The sequence below is a fragment of the Fundulus heteroclitus genome, chromosome 20, assembly GCF_011125445.2.
Source record: "Fundulus heteroclitus isolate FHET01 chromosome 20, MU-UCD_Fhet_4.1, whole genome shotgun sequence".
Taxonomy (NCBI): domain Eukaryota; kingdom Metazoa; phylum Chordata; class Actinopteri; order Cyprinodontiformes; family Fundulidae; genus Fundulus; species Fundulus heteroclitus.
Window position 1 is genome coordinate 45,516,119 of NC_046380.1, and position 20,227 is coordinate 45,536,345.

The window sequence follows — 20,227 nt, forward strand, 5'->3', positions numbered from 1 at the left end:
TAAACTACTTAAACATAGTTAAACCAATAATTCCCGTTTACAGCAATTATTCTTTTGTTGTGCTATTGCACACTGTTTTAAGTTATTTAATGTTTAATAAATAACTCTGTCTGTTAGATATTGTCTGGTCAATATTGTCCCTAGAGCTGGTTTCAGGACCATTGTTGAAAGGGGATGATTCGAGCACTGGTATTCTTTTAACAGCAAACTCTGGACACATATAGGATAAATGAGTCACAACTTCTCTTCAAGTTCAAGAAAAAAAAAAAGAGAACATCACTATTGTCATGTTTGGCTTGATGTGCTTAGCCCACATGCAGAATACACTCAGCTATTCAGGAAGATCACGAAGCTAGAGGTCAAGGCTGATTGCATACCACGACGGTAACACTCTGGCATCCTCCCGCTGTCTGAGCGCTGCTTTTGTTGAGCTGTCCGGTGCTGCTCAACCATCCGCAGGTGTGTGGGCTCCGCCCACTAGCCAACACCGAACACCTGTGGAAAAACAAGGGCAGCAGAACCGGCAGCTAGCTGCACGGCCCTGCTGACTGAGTCCTGACATCTATAGAATGCTGTTTATCTGAATTGACACTATACATCAATCAACAAATCCTCTCTACGAGGCTAGTGAAACTTAACTAAAATGAAGCAAAATGAAGATAAAAAGAACTATGTACACACAAAAGAAACAAAAGACAAAATAAAATGGTTGATCATCATCATCATCGGCATCATCAGAATAATTCAGTGAATCCTGGTTCACTGCAGATCTGAGTTAAAGAGCCAAAGTTCATCTTAATGAATGTGAATTTAGGTTAAATTAGCTTAACTAATTCAGAACAATATTTGGTATATATTTCAATCCATACACATTGCAAATCCTGAGTTAAACAAAGCATTATTTGATGAAATAACATTTAAAGAATGATTTTTCCCAGTAAACATCAGTAAACTTCTAGAACGCTCGATTTTATTAATGCGATTATACCTCTGGGAGGCTAGGGGTCGCTGTAGCGATCGGTCGCAAAAATAAGCTAATCCTAAAGTTATACAAAACACCTTTAAATCGACATTAATATTCCATATTAATGCGGTAATAACACTTATAGCACTGGAGATAACGTTTGTTATAACCGTAAAAACACACTCAAATTACATCAGCAATGGCAGGGTTCGATGAATGCTAACGGGAACTACCCTGTAAGCTCCACATGTTGCAAAACACTGTGACAACACATTAAGTAAACTTCTAAATAACCAGACCTCTCAACTTTTATCAAAAGTTAAGAGTGAGATTATGCTAATTTTGGGGCGGGGCTTGTTAGGGGCGGGGCTAACTGGACCCTGGAAGAGCCGGTGGAGTCTCAACTCCATCTCATTTTTATCCCACCAGACATTGAAGTAGACATGTATTACTTTTGTTAAAAAGAGAAAGAGACGTATTAATACCTTATTGTTCAGTTAATGGATTAAAACATAAAAAACACACAATTGTTCAAATAATACTGAATAAAATTAAGTAGTTTAAAGTTATTCACCGAATTATTACACTGTTACACATTAATCTATGGGTTTGTTTATCATTGTAGATCTATAACCTGATTGGTGAATCAGGCTGAGTTTCATCAAGCCTTTATGGTCAACATTTTCCCCTCAGCAGCAACACTAAAGCACACAGAGGTTCCCGCTGCGTCTTTATGCACGATCCAGCTGCTGATGTCTCCCTCTTTTCAGTCAATGCACTTCTAGACTGTTACAGTTTATAACCAGCCCGTTGCCAAAAAACGCATCCCCTGCTGTTTCATAGAAATATACACTTGTAGTTGATGTAACATTTTCTACGTGTTTACACATGTGTTCTGAACTACTAGTGTGAATTTCAGGTGTGTGGGACAATTTTTAGATTAAAAACATAGGGGGATGCGTTTTTTGGCAGCCCCATTGCCAAAAAACGCATCCCCTGCTATCTCAGAGGAGTTGACACTTGTATGACTGTATTCCTGTATATCCATCTGTAATTAAAGGACAAGGGTCAGCAAATGCAAATTCTGCCCTGTAAAACAATGACAGCGCAATTGTCGCTCTATGATCTGAAGCCCCATTTGGAGCTTTTAAACAGGCTTTTGAAAAACTTTGATAATTTACTGCTGTAATATTATAGATTTTTCAGAATAAAAAGCTAGCAGATGTGCAGAATCAAAACATAACAGACATACAATTATAGAGCATTCAGTATTGTAAGAAAGCCCACACTGTTTCTAGATAAATAGATTATTGTATGAGTTAAGTTCTATTCCGTTTTATGCCTCTTTCCTTGTAAGTTTGAAATGTCCCATGCTCCTGAATGCACCATAGCTTTCTGACGCTCATGAATGCATCACACTGGTCTATGAACGCTTTCTGCACGTTTGATCTTCCGCTTAAGAAAAAGCTTTTCAGTTTCAAAACTCACGTCGGCTCTCACGGTTTATTGTTGTGTGTGAATGACAAGAGACCACAACAAATAAATCAGCCGTACCTCGGATAAAAACTTTGGATTTAATGTTGTTCATAACACCCGTACTTTTGTAAACGAATCTGCCAAATACACACAGTTTTTTTTACACTAGAAGTACATTTAAACGTTTTTATATAATTAATATAAGAACAAGTCGCTCCGTTGGTCGTATTTTAATTCGTTTTCCGTCGATATTCATTTGTACAGAGCGAGGCGCGCTCCCGCGACAGGGGATGCAGATCTCGGCAGGCATGCACTTTTGAGCATAACACCGGCTCACTTTCACCACTGTTAAGACTGAAATTATTCTTAACTCTGATTACTTTTCCTGCTGTTCTGTTAACACGAACTGCAGCAGGAATTACTGATGGCCACAAGTTGTGAAAGAAGCCGAAACATCTCAGCAGAAGGCGGAGTTTTGTGGTCCGCAGCCCAGATGGGCTTTGTGATTTTTATGCGTGAGAAATTCCATGTTTGCGTGTGAAATGTCATGTGCTGCGTGTGAGCGTGTAAAGTTAGTGAAATGCGTGTGTCACACGGTCAATGCGTGAGAGTTGAGAGCTATGTAAAGCAGGTGAAGCAGGGGGTTGAAGGCGAAGGCTAACGGCCGGAGCAGGCCGCTCTGGCGTCCTAGATGCAGTTTCTGTCCCGGACGCAGCGGACGATTTCAGTCCAGATTTTGCTCTCAGCTTGGGAAAACAGATCCTGTGAGGCCGCTCCAGGCCTCTGTAGTCTGTTTCCTGCAACAGCTGAGAAAAACAAAACAAGGTTTCGGCATAGATGGCTCCTTTCACTTTGGCGTCAGGTTATGCAGAAGTGAGACAGCAGACTTAGCTTCAATACAACCGCCAGTTCTCCCAGCCCGGTCAGGTCCTCTGGATGAAGAGAAATTCCCCATTTTTGTCACCCCAGGCCGGAGAGACGGGACTGAGTTTCACAGAAAGCACATTTTACTCAGCTTGGTCGCCCCCACATGGCTGGCAGGTCCGGCAGCGCGGACCCTCTCCTTGAGAGTCCATAGGCTCTTGCCTATGGACTCTTCTTCTTAGAAGTGAGGTGTAGCCTGGCTTCATAGCAGGCACCCTGCTGAGGGCTGTCTCTGCGTGGATGTGTGAAATTCCTTTGCTTACAACCCATTTTGATTTCTCTTCATGTTACATGTTGTTCCCAATTCAGTCTGATCTTTGCCCATGGCTTGATGGCACAACACTGTTTAATACTAATACGACTTAACATTCTACTGAATCAAAACAACATACCATAAAAGAAGAAATTAAACAACAAAGCAGAACAGCAAAGTGATGAAACTTGGATATAGTAGTCTTATGGAATTTCTTAATTTAAATAAGCTTCACTTAATTAAGCATTAAATAATCATTATTAAAACAGCAGCACCTGATATAAAACAGCATTAAGATGAATCTGGCTAATACTTAATAATGTGATGGTTCTTCAAAGCATAGGCCTGCAGCCAGCCCCAATTAGCCACATTGAGCTTCAAGCTGCTAAGCTAAAGGCTCAAGATGGCGATCAATCATGCACTGAGCTAACCGCTAGTCATAGTTAGGTGCCATAAGCACGGGGAACTACCAAGGGGCAGCTTACTCAAGACAAAGGCTACCTGCTGACCCAATGAAGGAGCTTGTTACAAAATCCATGCAAAACCCTAAGGGGATAGGCAGACAGACAGAGAAGAAAGGAAAAGAGATTGGAAGCAAACAATAACGTTCAGAATAACCCCGAGCCAACGGCACGGCTCATTCAGAATAATAATAATAAAATCCATAATAAACAAAGCAACCAAATAAGCTGCTTTCTTGTGTTTCTTTTTATCACCTGAATTCAGTCACAGCATGTAAACATTCATAAGATAGTCCAATAAACTTCTTCTGGAGTAAAACATCGCCATCTAATCTATTTCTAAATGAGATTTCTGCCTAGGCAAGAAAAAAAGGGGTTCTTTCCAGGTGTTGCTCCCAGGAACGGGAGAAATCAATCGGGTCATAAGGGACACTTGATTTTATTAATGTGATTATACATCCGCAAAGCTAGGGGTTGCTGTAGCGATCGGTCGCTAAAATCAGTTATTCCTAAAGGTTTACAAAAACACCATTAAAGCGACATTAATATTCCATATTAATACGATCATAATGCTCATAGCACTATCGAACAATGTAGGCGCGAAACGAAACAAACTTTATGTTTGAAACGAAGCGTAGTTGCGTATCCAAAAAGGCCGCATGTTATTGTAAGCTAATAGCATAAGGCTCGCGGACATTCGGTGCTAATTTTAAAAAGCCTCAGCCTTATTTTAGTCACGATGAGCGGAGCGGATAAAACAAACATCAATATCCCATCAAAAAACCCTTATGGACATAACGTTTGTTATAACCATAAAAACACACTTAAAGCCGAACGTGACAGCTGTAGTGTGGGAGCACTTTGGATTTAAACGTGAAACACTTAGAAATTTTTATTTAACTCAACATGTTAGACTGCTGGTTTACTGGTGGTTCCTAGAGTCTCTAAAAGTAGAATGGGAGGCAGATCCTTTAGCTATCAGGCTCCTCTCCTGTGGAACCAACTCCCAGTTTTGTTCCGGGAGGCAGACACCCCGTCTACTTTTATGACTAATCTTAAAACTTTCCTTTGTGACAAAGCTTATAGTAAGAGTGGCTCATGTTACCCTGAGCTATCTCTGTAGTTATGCTGCTATAGGCTTAGGCTGGCCTGCAATTGGCGGGTTGCTGGCCTGCAATTGGCGGGTTGCTGGTTCGATCCCCTGCACTGACTGTCTCTGTCGTTGTGTCCTTGGGCAAGACACTTCACCCGCATTGCCTGCTGGCGGTGGTCAGAGGGCCCGGTGGCGCCGGTGCATGGCAGCCTCGCCTCTGTCAGTCTGCCCCAGGGCAGCTGTAGCTACTAACATAGCTCACCACCGTCAGGGTGTGAATGTGTGTGTGCATGGGTGAATGACTGAACTGTAGTGTAAAGCGCTTTGGAGGTCGTCAAGACTAGTTAAAGCGCTATACAAGTACAAGCCATTTACCATTTACCATTTAGGCTGCTGGAGGAGATCAGGGTCTATTTCTCTCACTGATTTCTCCTACTGTTCTCCAATTTGCATTGCTTGTTGTCATTTCAGCTTTTAACTTTTTGTTCTCTCTCATTTTTTCTCTTCATAGTAGGTACACCTGGTCTGGCGTTCTGTTAGCTGTGACATCATCCAGAGAAGACAGATCACCAGCTATTACGATATAACATAGAAAAGATTCCTGGATCAATGTGTGCTTCTGTGCTTTTTTGTTTCTCTTGTTGTGTCTCTGCTCTGTCTTCTCTAAGCCCCAGTCGGTCGAGGCAGATGATCGTTTACACTGAGCCTGGTTCTGCTGGAGGTTTTTCCTTACCGTTAATGGGGAGTTTTCCTTTCCAATGTCGCTTCATGCTTGCTCAGTGTGAGGGAAAATTTAATTGAATTGAAAAAGATCTCGCCTTGTCTACCGACGGAAAGGTGGGGGGGACTTCTTCGTTTCTCCTTGGTTGTGCACGTCGACGTAATAATCCTGAGTCCAGGACCTCCTTTGCCAATCCCATGACAACAGGTAAAAGTGGTTTGCAGCATTGTCCAGCACCGATCACCGGGTCCAACACGTGTCCAAGCATGAAGAAATCTCAGCTGAGATGATGGGTTCTCTTCGACAAAGCTTATGCCATCAGCAGCAGCCATGCCTTTGTCTGCACTGTGGTTTTATCACCTCGTAGGTGGAGTCAGAGGGACGCTTAGGTTGGTCTCAAGCTGTGTTGAATGCTGAGAGCCATAGTCAGATCTGCCATAATATATGGCATAACACTTAGGGCTTTCATAATGACATGTCTAAAACACTTTCTAACTATTCTTCCATTTATATACCCGTTTAATCATTCTGGGTCATCGGAAAGGCTGCCTCTCATCTCCAAAGGTCAGTAGAGGGGAGGCTGGTGCACCCTTTTACAGGCACCACACTTAGACCTAAAGGCAGTTTAGAGTCACCCATTATCCTAACATGCATATTTTTGGATTGTCAGCGATGTCTGGTGTGCTTTTTAAGAACCCAACTTTGTGCTGACCCTAGTTCATTCCTCTTTAGGTTCAAAGATAATAGCTTCAGTTTTGTTTCTGTTCAGCTGGAGAAAGTTTTGGCACATCCATGCATTGATTTGTTCTAAGCATCCGTTCAGTGCATGGATGGGTTCAGAGTGCACATGATGGCATCGTAATGTAGAGCTGAGTGAGTATCATTTGCGTAGTTATGGTAACTAATCTTGTTTCTTGTTATAACCTCAGCTAGTGGGAGCATATAGATATTGAATGCAAGGGGTCCCAGGATTGAACCTTGGGATACCCTACATGTGACTTTTGTCCGTTCTGATGAAAAGTTACCTCTTGACACAAAGAAGTCCCTGTTCTTTAGGTATTGAACCAGTTGAGTGCTATACCAGAGTCTAACCCAGCTCTCCAGTCACTTTAATAATAAATCATGGTCAACAGTATCAAATGCTGTGCTGAGGTACAACAGTATTAGCACTGTGGTTTTTCCACTGACTGTTTTTATGTGGATGTCGGTGAACACTTTGACGAGGGCAGTCTCAGTAGTGTGGTGAGTACAGAAACTGGACTGAAAAACATCAAAGCGGCTGGTCGTTGTAAAGAAACTATTTAACTGTTGAAACACAACTTTTTCAATCATTTTACTGATAAATGGCAGGTTGGAGATTGGCCTGTAATTCTGCAGATGTGATTTGACCAGATAGCTCTTTTTTATCAGTGGTTTAATAACGCCTGTTTTTAAAGCCTGGGGGGAAATCCCTGATGTCAGGTATGAATTTACTATTTGGATCAAGTCAGATGCAATGACAGGCTGGACTTTTTTAAGGAAGGTAGTAGGTATGATATAAAGACAGCACCAGGAGAGCTTAACTGGTTTATAACTTCTTAAAAACTTTTATAATTGAGTAATTGAAAAGTAGTCATTTATGTTTGAGCATAACATTGGTACTGGATTTTGTATGAATGTGCAGATTAACCCTGTAATTTTTTAAATTTTCTCTGCAAGAAAACTGGCCAATTCATTGCAGGCCCTGGTAGAGTGGAGCTCTGCTGGTATAGTAACAGGAGAGTTTGTGAGTGTTTCAAATGTGGTGAATAAAGCGCAAGCATTGCTGATGTTTTTTTTTATGAGTGTCACAAAGAACGTTTCTCTTGCATGTTTTAGTGATGAGTGGTAGCTTTGCACCCTCTCTTTGTAGATTTCTAAATAAACGTGAAGTTGAGTTTTATGCAATTTACGTTCAGCACTATGACAAAGTTTTCTTTCACATCTCACTAATGAGGCATTTCGCTGTGGAGATTTCTTCCTTCCAGAGGCAACCTTCACTTTAATGGGAGCAATGGAATCAATAATGTCTGAAATCTTAGAATGGAAATGATTAGATTAGATTAGATTCAACTTTATTGTCATTACACAGGTACAGGTACAAGGCAACGAAATGCAGTTTAGGTCTAACCAGAAGTGCAATAGCAGCAAGTGCAGGATAAACAATGGTTCCATAAGTACAGGACATGGGTTTTTACTGAATAAATATAGAGATGGATACTATTATAAACATAATTTTACTGATACATTTGTCCTATGAATATAATATATAGATAACTAGTATTGAGACCTAAATTTACCGCTGGATATCTACCGAATATAATATACAGGTGGATACTACTATAAATAGAGTTTTACAGATATGTACAATACCATAATATACAGATGATTGTTATTATAACAGAGTTTACATGTACTATGAATATATGTACAGATGGCTATTACTATAGACAGAATTGTGAGCATGATATACAGGTGGCTATTACTATAAAATTAATAAATAAAGTTGGACAGAAGCTATCTAAATTAAAGTGCAGTGGAAGGTAATTGCTTATTACAGTTAAAGTATGGTATTGCAGATGTATATGTAAACAATTGGTACTGTGATTAGACAGTCAGCAGTGCAAATCAATTTTCAGTCATAGTTAGTAGTGCAGGATGCATGTAGACGCTGTACAATAGTAACAGTCAGGAGTGCAGGTGAACATTACAGTCTTGTAAATAACAGAATAACAAAATGGAGGTAGGTGTGAGGAGGGAGAGGAGAGTCTATCAGTGAGGTTTAGAGTTCAATAAAGAGACAGCTCTGGGGGAAAAGCTGTTCTTTAGTCTGCTGGTTCTGGTCCAGAGGCACCTGAAACGCCTGCCGGAGGGCAGGAGAGAGAACAGTCTGTGGACTGGGTGAGAAGAGTCCTTAAGGATGCTGTGAGCTCGATGTAGGCAGCGATTCTTCTGGATGTGCTCAATGGTGGGTAGTAGAGTCCCAGTGATGTACTGGGCGGCTTTCACCACCCGCTGCAGTGCCTTGCGCTCTTCAACAGCTACAGCTACCATACCACACTGTTGCACAGTTGGTCAGGATGCTTTCTATTGCACAGCGATAGAAGTTCACCAAGATAGTCGAGGATAGCTGATTTTTTCTGAGTGTCCTCTGGAAGAAGAGGCGCTGGTGAGCCTTCTTGACCAGGCAGGAGGTGTTGGTTGACCAGGACATGTCCGCTGAGATGTGGGTCCCCAGAAACTTGAAACTGGTGACACACTCAACAGCCGTTCCATTGATGTAGATGGTGTCGTGCGTGCCTCTTGAATGATGTCCACAATGAGCTCCTTCGTTTTGGTGGTGTTGAGGAGATGGTTTATTTTCAGTGCACCATGTGGCCAGGTGCTTGATCTCCTCCCTATAGGCAGTCTCATCATTGTTGCTGATGAGACCAATCACCGTAGTGTCATCTGCAAACTTGATGATGGAGTTGGATGCGTACACAGGTTTGCAGTCGTGGGTGAAGAGGGAGTAGAGAAACGGGCTTAGCACACAGCCCTGTGGTACACCAGTGTTGAGCGTGATGGACGTGGAGCAGTTGGAGCCTGATTAGACGTTCTGGGGTCTGTTGGTCAGAGAGTCCAAAATCCAGTTGCACATGGAGGTGTTGATGCCCAGGTCTCGAAGTTTGGCTATTAACTTAGCTGGGATGACAGTGTCGATTGCATAAGTGTTCTTATTGTCCAGATGTGTGAGCATAGAGTGCAGTGCCATGGAAACTGCATCCTCTGTGCTCCTATTGCTGCGGTATGCGAACTGGTGTGAGTCCAATGTGGATGGTAGCGAGTCTTTTAGGTGTGCCAGGACAAGCCGCTCAAAGCACTTCATTACGATTGGTGTGAGTGCTACAGGGCGGTAGTCATCAAGGCACTTTGGGCTGGAGTGTTTTGGCACTGGCACAATGGAAGTGCATTTGAAGCATGTTGGTACAGCTGCTTGGGCAAGAGACAGGTTGAAAATGTCTGTAAAAACCCAGCGAGCTGCTCCGCACATGCCCTTAGCACGCATCCAGGGATGTTATCTGGTCCAGCTGCCTTGTGCGTGCTGATCCTGCTCAGTGCAGACATCTGTGGAGGAGAGAATGATTGGCGGGTGGTCGGCTGAGGATTTGAGCTTAGTGGCAGTTTCACTGTTGTCTCTTTCAAAGCGAGCATAAAAGTCATTCAGCTCGTTCAGGAAGTTGACATCAGTGGCTGCAGAGGTGGAGTGAGTCGGTTTATAGTCACTGATGGCCTGAATGCCCTGCCACATGCGTCGGGGGTCAGCGTAGGAAAAGTGTCCCTCTATCTTAAGCTTGTAGCAGTACTTGGCCTCTTTGATGCTCCTTTTCAGATTAAATTAAATTAAATTATCTACTAACTTATCTATTTCGTTATAGCATTGAAATGAGGTGGAGGAGTAGATTTGATTAAACGTTTCAGCTGTGTTGGCTGTAACGTTTTGTGACAAAAACGTTACAGTGTTTGCTAAGTGAGTGGACGGAGATTGTACTTCAAAGATAACGAAGAAATTATCTGACAGGGTGACATCAATTACAGAGATCTTGGAAATAGTAACACTTGGAGAGCAGCAAATCTGTTTTTCAGAGGAAGTCCAGCAAAGTTTAGTGGGTTTCCAGATGGAGACATTACAGGAAGTGTTATGGCTCATCCTTGGTACCGGAGATAAGGAAGATGGAATCATGTTTGCTCCAGCTGCTTGTTTTTTTCCTTTAATGCTGGTGTTGATGAGGGATCTCTCAGCTCAATACTGTATCATCTAGGTGAGGGGTCCGTCCCGTTAGATGTCTAGTCAGGTCCGATCCATTTTCCTACACGCTTATCCTTGCTGGGGTCATGAGGGGTGCTGGTGCCTATCTCCAGCTGTCAATAGGTGAGAGGCAGGGTACAACCTGGACAGGTCGCCAGTCTATCACAGGGCAACACAGAGACAGACAGGACAAACAGCCATGTTTTTGGACTGTGGGGGGAAGCCAGAGTACCCAGAGAGAACCCACGCATGCACAGGGAGAACATGCAAACTCAATGCAGAAAACCCCAGGGTGGACTCAAACCCAAGACCTTCTTGCTGCAATTGAGTTATGAGGGTAGTCAATGTAAGAGTAACTATACAAACTGAGTATATTAAATAAATAAAAGTGAATGTATCATTCACTCCATACTGCACTCATCTCAGTCACCTTCCAGCCACCACTGGGCATCACAATCAGATCCACCTGCTGCCACAAATTACCCTGAAGTCATTCCACCTGTTGCTCTGACTGTATTTACCTGCCTTATCCAACCACTCCCTGGCAGAACGTCTTGTCTTGTCTCGCTGCCTGTATGTTTTGTTCCCCAGTGTCTTCTCGTCGCTCTGCCTGTTCATCCCTTGGGCCGGTTCTCGGCCTGCCCTCGCAAGTTTGTTTGGCTAGTGCTGGTCAGAGGCGGACAGAGTACATAGCTTCATTACTTGAGTAAAAGTACAGATACCCCTTGCTAAATTTTACTCAAGTACAAGTAAAAGTACTGCAGTCAGATGTCTACTTAAGTAAAAGTACTGAAGTACTTGTTTTTAAAAGTACTTGAGTATCAAGAGTACATTTTCTAAATATTGCATTACTATTGCCACAGTGCTTACATTTTTGTACAGAAATGTCCTACACGTCGAGTTATGAAAAATGTTAATGTTAATACCTTGGAGAATGTAAAAGGAATTGAAAGTAAAACCAAGTCATTTAATCTTTTTACCATGTTGCTTTATTTAACATTTCTCACAAGGCAATAGCACAATGGCAGGACTCTGACAAACCTCTGCTAGAGTTTGAATGGATTTTTTTGCACCCACATTTGAACCTGACAGTGTTAAACACACCGCATACTAAAGAACATCAAACCAAATGCTCGGCTTAATTTTTGTAGGCAGCGATGAAGTTCTGTTTGGGTAAACACAGCAAACACTTGAAGCGAAAACTATCATTCAATTGTTCCGAAAATTGAAATAGTCGGGCGAGGTGGGGCCACGGGTTGACACATTCCCGGGATGGAACTGCGGCGTCTTCATCCATTGTTCGTCTCTCGTCTAATAAATCTGACCATGGAGTTGATTTCGGCGGAAAGCTGAATGGGATTGCTGATAGGCTGTGCCAATCAGTGGCGCCTTGCCGCCTGCACAATCCAATCACGTTTGAGAGGGAAACAACAAATTAAAGGTTTCCGAGATTTTTTTATTTTATTTTATTTTTTTAGAAGATTTTTTTTTTTTTACTCACAGTTATGAATAGAAATGTAGCGGAGTAAAGAGTACAATATTTACCTCTCAGATGTACTTGAGTAAAGTCATGAGAACTCCCCAAAAATTATACTCGAGTAAAGTACAGATACCTCAAAATTGTACTTAAGTACTGTACTCAAGTAAATGTACTCCGTTACTGTCCGGCTCTGGTGCTGGTGTGCACCGCCTGGTTAATTTTTTTTCCTGGGATTTCTGTCTCGCTCTGGCCATGCTGTGAACACGTCAGTGGCATCTCGTCAAGCCTGATTCAGCATACATTACCTGGTCAGGTCTGGTTCCGTCAGCAGCACCTGGTCAAGACAAATGCCTGCCTGCATTGCCTGGTCAAGTCAGTCCCTGACTGCATCATCTGGTCTCCTGCCTATTCTTGCCTGCCTGTCTCATCTGCCATCATCTGTTTTTAAACAAAACTCTTAAAAGTAATGATACTCTGTGTTTGGGTGAATAATCTGGTTCACCACATACAGGAGCATTACATTATGTGCCTGTGGACCTTTCATATGTGTGGAGACATTATTTATTTTTGAATATTACTTTTACTTTTGTTCTTTTTTGTCTCTTCCTCTCATTTTGTAGGCTATTCCCTAAAAATGTTTATAAATTAAAAAGTGTATAAAAATAATCAGAACCATCCTTTTTGGTAAAATGTTAATCACAATATCTGTATTAGTTATATTTACCAGTATTTATGCCTTTTTTCTTCTTCTTCTCTTGCAGCTACAGAAGCGGAGAAGGATGCAGTGCCTGTTTTTAAGTTCCCCCGGTGGCGTCTGAAGGGTCAGGCCATCTCAGAGGTGGTGGACCAGTACAAGGCTACAGGAGCAGAACTCAATGTCCTTCCGTTTTGTTCCCAGTTTATCCCCATGGAGGTTATTGACCACCCCAAACATGGCTCTATCATCTACCACCCCTCCCTGCTACCTCGTCACAGGGGAGCCTCTGCAATAAACTGGTCAGTGCTGAAAATGTTTTTGTTTGAGTTTAGAATGGAAAGCAATTCCTAGTAGCCATCTAACATCTATTTAACTGTCCTTCACAGGACCCTTATCCACGGAGACAAGAAGGGAGGTTTCACAGTGTTCTGGGCTGATGATGGACTTGACACTGGACCAATTTTGTTGCAGAGAGAATGTGAGGTTGAACCTAATGACACGGTCAACACAATCTACAAGAGATTTCTCTTCCCAGAAGGCATCAAAGGCATGGTGAGTGACAGAGGTTGTATAAATAAAACACAGAGTACATCCAATCACTGGGACTCCAATTTCTTTTTTTAAATTCAATTCAATTCAGTTTTATTTATATAGCACCAATTCACAACAAATCTCATCTGAAGGCACTTTACAAAATAAATTAAATCAAATTATACAGACATATTGGTTAAACTTTTTCTATCCAAGGAAACCCAGCAGATTACATCAAGTCTTGACAAGCAACATTCAATCCTCCTGAAAGAGTGTGGAGCCACAGTGAACAGCTCCTTTCAATCAATTGTTGACTTTGCAGCAATATATCAAACAAAGCATGCATGTAGTGACAGTGGAGAGGAAAATCCCCATTAACAGGGTCAGGAATGATACATTCACTTAGAGAGGGTAATCACAGACTAGCTTCATAGGTGGCTGTGTCTAGGAATAAAAAAACAGTTAAGCAGATAGGCTCTGAGTGAGTTTTCATGTTATTTCTATAATTAGGTACACCCAACAGCACTCAAACATGGTTCCTCCCCACCAGTCCATTTAACTCCTCCAAGCATATTACAATTACAAGAACCTTCTAAGGGTGACACAACTTCAGAGTGTAGCTTAACCATTTATTCTAAATACGGTAGAGAAATTACAAGTTTCAGCTGAGCTCCTTGCGGTTAACTCCACAAACTCAGTAACAAAAGAGATATAACATCAGCAATCAAAAGTATTTCTCTCCTCTTATCCCTCTACCTCCTTCTCCTCTGGTAGATAGCCTTCCATCCTTTAGGCACAACCCCAAATACCGGGATGGCCTTCTTTCTTTGTCACCTGTAGGAAGAATGTGCTGTCATGGATACGAAATCAGTTTTGCAACATGTGAAACCTTGTGTGCATCTTACGTGTCTAACTAAATTCATAATTCTAATCCACACAGTGCAAATGTTCCAATAATCAATCCTACTTTATCAGTTGAAACAATTATAACTTTTAACAGTCAAAATAATGCCAGCATTCATTAAGCAAATTACTAACGAGGTTAAGGGGATCAAAGAGAACACATACTGCAGTAAAGGCTCAGCCAAAACAAAAGTCTAGGAGAGAAAACAGAGCTAAACACTGCAAGAAAGAGCCAAGGTTATCCTTTATAACATGATGTTGTTGACAGCTGTAGCTCAGCTGATATGTCCTACAGGATGTTGTCACAGCTAAATTTCTGTTTAAAAATAACATCAAGGTTGTTTACTTCATTATTGGACGCCAATTTAATCCCATCCAGATTAAGCCTGGGTCTCTATTGTCGTATGTGGTGTGGGAGTTTGAACGTTAGAGTTGGGGTGGGTTTAATTTATTTTTCTTTCCTTGGTGGGGTGGGGGACTGGGGATGCTTGGAGGGCTCTGTGTCAAGCGCCTTGTCTCGGTCATGGTCCATGACGCCTCTCAGTGCTGGTTCTATCCAGGGAACAGGGGTCTGCATGGCTCGGGTGGGCTGGCTGACCAGATACCTCTCATTTCTTGAGCATCTTGGTTGTTGAGATGCTTTTGGCATCAAAGTTTATTGGCATTTTAATCTTCTTTATCTGCAAATAGCTGCGTATTGTTCCAATTTTATGGAAACCAATAATACAGATGTCACTACAAATGTCCTTAGACAATCGTTACAGGTGCCATTGGCAGCATTTGGAAAACAAAATAATCACAATGCTGTATATTGTAACCGTCTCTTTTCAGGGATTCATCTTCCCATCATGTTGTTGTCTCCTGTCATTTTCCAATATGAGAAAATTGGGACAGCAAAGTCCTGAAATGAATGATGTGGTTACTTCAGCAGATTGAATAACATTGTTGTGGTTCCAGGTAGAAGCTGTGAGGCTGATAGCTAAAGGGAAGGCCCCAAAGATCACACAGCCTCAGGAGGGAGCCACCTATGAGTGCATTCAGAAGAAAGAAAATGCAAAGGTAAAACAAAACAAAAAACACTCAGAAAGGATGATGAAGTAAGGCTGGTGACTCAAGGTTTATTAACGGTCTAACTATTAAACTGGATCTAAAGTCTTGGCAAAAACTTGTAATTCTAAATTTAGACTCGACTTACACTTGTGGTCTGGTATTTAAAATTCATTAGTAGTCTGTCTCTTATGCAATGTGGAGGGGTGTAAGCTATAGATCACTGTTATGATGGGTGATGAACAAATTTGTCTGTGACCAGAAGCTCTTGATTTATTTGCCAGTGACAGACTGTGGGCTGTTAAAAGGCAAATTAATTGTGTTTTGTCTGTCAAGCAGATGCTAAATTAGGTAAAGCTTGTCAACATAGAGATAGCACATTCAATTAATAGTAATGTGAACATAGTTTTAGGTAGGTAAAACAGCAACATTAGGCTTTAAAGGACAAAGAAGTAAATGAGCATTTTTTTAATGGAGATAGTCTCCTTGATGCAGTTGTGATACTCCTCTGAAAACTTTGCCCTTGCAGCAGTACATCCAGTTTGTTAGAAGTACAAACAAACACAACAGAGCACTGCAGCTGATCAATACTTTGTGTATGCTAATGAAATGAGGAAAAAACATGTAAATAATCCCATTGTGGCCTTGAAATTCTCCTTTTTAGAAGCATAACAAAAAGTGTGCTTTGATAAAAATCCTTCCCACAGGTTAGGATGATAGTAAAACTGCAATCATTTCGTTTTAGGCTTTCAATTGTAAAATTGTCTTTTCCATCAGTTCCCCCTAAGGAAGGTTCATACATGCAGCAGGTCTAGGCCACCTTACCATTCTAGGTAACCTTGGTCCTGTTAACTGGAAACCTTTTTAAGAAATACCTCGTTCAGATTATTTTCACACAAAAGCTATGTTAAGTTTATGATTGTTAGCCCTACTACCAATATTGCTAAATACATCGTGGGTAGAGAATGACAGCATATTTTTATCAGTTGTCTAAAATGTGTTAGTAGTTTATAATTGGTTCTTGTTAGTGTCTCCATCTGAGCACTGCATAAAATGACTTATTGCCATTTGAGGACAAAATAAAATTCATATAAATCTGATATTCTCTAGATATCTAGATAACTAGAATATTGCATAACCTCTTCCTGCCTATCAAAATAAAAACACTTCTATTCTGCGCATTGGAACATCTTTATTGTGTATCTTTGACAACAAAGGTTTGAAGAAAAGATTTTGAACATGGTATAAAACATTCTCAGGCTCAGAGTAAAGAAAAGAAGACCCTCTAAACTCTATATGGTGCAGTATATAGTGAAGAAGTGGACTGTATAAACTATAAACATTCTGTGTTACATCTTAATGTATTATGATAATGACAGCTGCTTTCTGTGTTGATAGATTGACTGGAACCAGCCAGCTGAGGCCATCCACAACTGGATAAGAGGAAATGATAAAGTACCTGGGGCCTGGGCAGAGGTTGATGGACAGGTAACCTCCTAGGTTCTGTTTATTCCTATGCTGGGCACATCGGGATGTGCTTTACTCCACTCAATGAATCCATTAATCCCATCAGAAAACGCAGCTGGTCTTGTCAAGATAACAGAGGATACAATTATGCATATAGATAAAGGTGCAAGATCCCGAACTAGAGATGTTAATTTAAATAAAAAAACCTGCTTTCAGAGTTCTGCTGTACTAGTCGTCTCTCCCTCTGCAGAAAGTGACTTTCTTTGGCTCCACTCTGATGAATAACAACACGGCAGTCAACGGCCAGCCCCTGGAGATTCCTGGTGCCAGCCAGCCGGGCATCGTCACCAAAGCTGGGCTGGTGCTGTTTGGAAACAACAGCAAGATGGTGAGTCAACTCTCTGATGGATGAACATGCAACTACGCATGGATCAACATAAGATCTTCACTGTATGACAACCTTATGTGAAAATACCAAGGGTTCACCTGCCCCTGTTAACAAATCACCCAAAGGCAGGATTTATTTTTTGTCATCTCAAAGTGTTCATTGAAAGAAAAGATGTGGTGAGGGAGTTAAAACCAGCCCACCTCTGTGACACCCCTGACTCACCAAGTGAGGTAGCGATTTCCAACCAGCCCAGGGCAACATGCAACTAATTATTAAAAAATGTATTAATAAAAGTGCTGAAAATGTCAATGGGTTTCACTATCAACTATCATCTGAAGATTCAGCAACTCAGAGTTTTCCACAGTCTGGAAAAATAGTTGAATTTCATTATTTTCCATCTCTGGGTATAGAAAAAGGACTTATTTGCGTTACCAAACATTGTTCATTATTGGCTGTGGGGCAGATTCCTTCTTCTAAAGACTTGTTGTTTTCCCTGCCATTTAACACAACATACATTACATTTTCAGTTTAATTTTATTTATGTAGTGCATATTCACAACACATGCCATTTCAAGGCTCTTTAGAAAGTCAAATTTAATGAAATCAGACAGATTGGTCAAAAGGTTTCCTCTCTAAGGAAACCCAGCAGGTTGCATCAAGTCTCTCCAAGCAGCATTCACTCCTCCTGAAAGAGCGTAGAGCCACAGTGGACAGTCGTCTGCATTGTTGATGGCTTTGCAGCAATCCCTCATACTGAGCATGCATGAAGCGACAGTGGAGAGGAAAACTCCCCTTTAACAGGGAGGAGAACCTCCACCAGAACCAGGCTCAGTGTGAACGCTCATCTGCCTCCACCCACTGAGGGTTAGAGAAGACAGAGCAGAGACACAGAAAGCACAGAAGCTCACATTAATCCAGGAATTCTTTATGGTATTTGGTAATAGCAGATGATCTGTCTTCCCTGGATTATCTCACAGCTAATAGAACACCAGACCAGGTGTACCTACTATGAAGAGAAAAAAGACAGTGGTCTTAATAGTGGTTGTGGGGAGCCAAAGCCCAACCCCCAGAGCACTGAGGCAGACGCCAAGGGAACCAGAACCCCAGATGCCCAAAGGGGCCTCCAGAGCAAAGGTGCCAAAGAGGGGCAGACACAGGGAAAGTGGCCTTCCCACTCTGAGGGAAGAGCACAGAGGAGCCCCAGGACCCCCCCCCCCCCCCCAACAAGACAATGCCAAAGCCCCCGTAAGCTACAAGGACGAGCCCGTGGGCTCTACCAACAGGCAGCTACGCCGGAGTTGATCCAGCCATGTGCTCAGAAGCCCAGAGGTGCCCCGCCCCTCTGCGGGGACCCTGACAGAACCACGGGGGCCTAGGCTCCAAGAAGCAGCTGCCAAGAGCAAGCCGCCGCCCACCTGAGCACCTGGCCCTGGACATTGAGGACCACACCAGTGTGTCAAGGCACTAGCCAACAGAGGAGAGGAGAATGGAGGGATGAGCTCCACACTTACTGGAGACCTGAGATGTCCCTGGAGAGGGGGCAGCCCAAACTCAGCCTGACAAAAAGACAAACAGAAAACCACGTACACCGTCACATTCACACGTTCCCACCCTAGTGCCCCCACAACACTCCTACCCGAACAAAAAGGGACGCGGTACACACACTCGCACTCACCACACACATCCTATATTCCCAGGTCCGGGCATCAGAACCCCAGAGTGGTATCCTGCCCCCCAGATCCGGGGGATTGGCATCAACATCAGGATGTGGGGGACCAACACAACCCGGTCCATCCTCCGGTCCAAAGCCCCCACCACGATCCCAGACCAGATGACACATCTCCCGGAGATGGGCCCAACATGAACCGAACGGACCAACCAACCACAGCCCAACCCACAAACCCTAAGGTGCTACCTCCCCCACACCCTACCCTCCATACCTAAGCCCTACCTCCATATTGCAGGGGAGAGCAAAAGCGCCAGACCCGGGGGACCCAATGTCAACCCCCAGCCAAGACCCCGACCAGGTGGCCTGCTCCTCCTCCAGGTCCCAGACTCCAGATGGCAATTGGAGAACAGGGGTGAGAAAGACCCCTAAATGTCTAAATGCAAATGGGTGCAGAGGAAGACAACAGGGGTGAGGCCTACACAATCACCTCCACCCCGATGCCCTACATATGTGTCTTGAGAGAATGTTATAAATGAAAGTATCTAAGATGTATAATACAATTGGGGTCAAGGACATCACCAGACAGCGGGGCTTGGAAATCCTCCCCTCTCCCAAGTGACACTACCACCCCCCAAGGTCCTACATGTGTGGCAGCATGAGGGAGGGTGGAGCAGGCAGAGGGAGGTGTCCAGAGATGAGGATCAATGACTGGGGAGTGACATGCCCTATCCGGAAATCAGCTCCCCCGCTGACTCCAATAGACAGCCCTGTTCTCCAAAAACCTACAAAAAGCCAGCCACATCACCATAGTCCGCGGGGCTAGAGATAGGCAGCAGGGTCCAAGCGCCAACTTCAAATGGAGACCAACACCACCACTCCACAACCCACCCTCCGGATCGTCCGGGGGGGAAGATGGTCCAGGTGGGCTGGCTGTAGTCAGCCAGCCCACCTGGACCATCCATCACCTTCAAGGCTTTATACATTAAAAGGAGAATTTTAAATATTAAATATAATAGTATAAATATTGCAAATAACAGCTTGGAGCACAATAAATACTAGTTCATTAAATAACTGTATTCAGACCGTCTACAGCAGTGACATATAGTCATAGACAAAATTATTGGTACTCCTGTTATTCAAAGAAAATCCCACAACAGTCACTGAAATAAATTGTAACTGACAATAATAATAATAAATCAAAATTTACTGAAAATTTACCAGTGAAAATCAGACATTGCTTTTGAATTGTGGTTCAACAGAACCATTAAAAAAATGAAACTAGCCTGGACAAAAAATTATGGTACCTGTAACTTAATATTTTATATTATATAAAAATGTGTAAATAT

General features: G+C 42.5%; 1 protein-coding gene across 1 annotated transcript in view; it reads left to right on the forward strand.

The window, feature by feature from the left end:
• The window catches only part of aldh1l1 (aldehyde dehydrogenase 1 family, member L1), a 53,773-nt gene that overhangs the window by 11,723 nt on the left and 21,823 nt on the right, over positions 1-20,227 (forward strand). Inside the window, exons 3-7 of the mRNA XM_012873377.3 lie at positions 12,941-13,175; positions 13,263-13,428; positions 15,268-15,369; positions 16,756-16,845; positions 17,075-17,212. Of these exons, the coding sequence (XP_012728831.2) occupies positions 12,941-13,175; positions 13,263-13,428; positions 15,268-15,369; positions 16,756-16,845; positions 17,075-17,212 (731 nt within the window). The remainder of the gene's footprint in view (positions 1-12,940; positions 13,176-13,262; positions 13,429-15,267; positions 15,370-16,755; positions 16,846-17,074; positions 17,213-20,227) is intronic.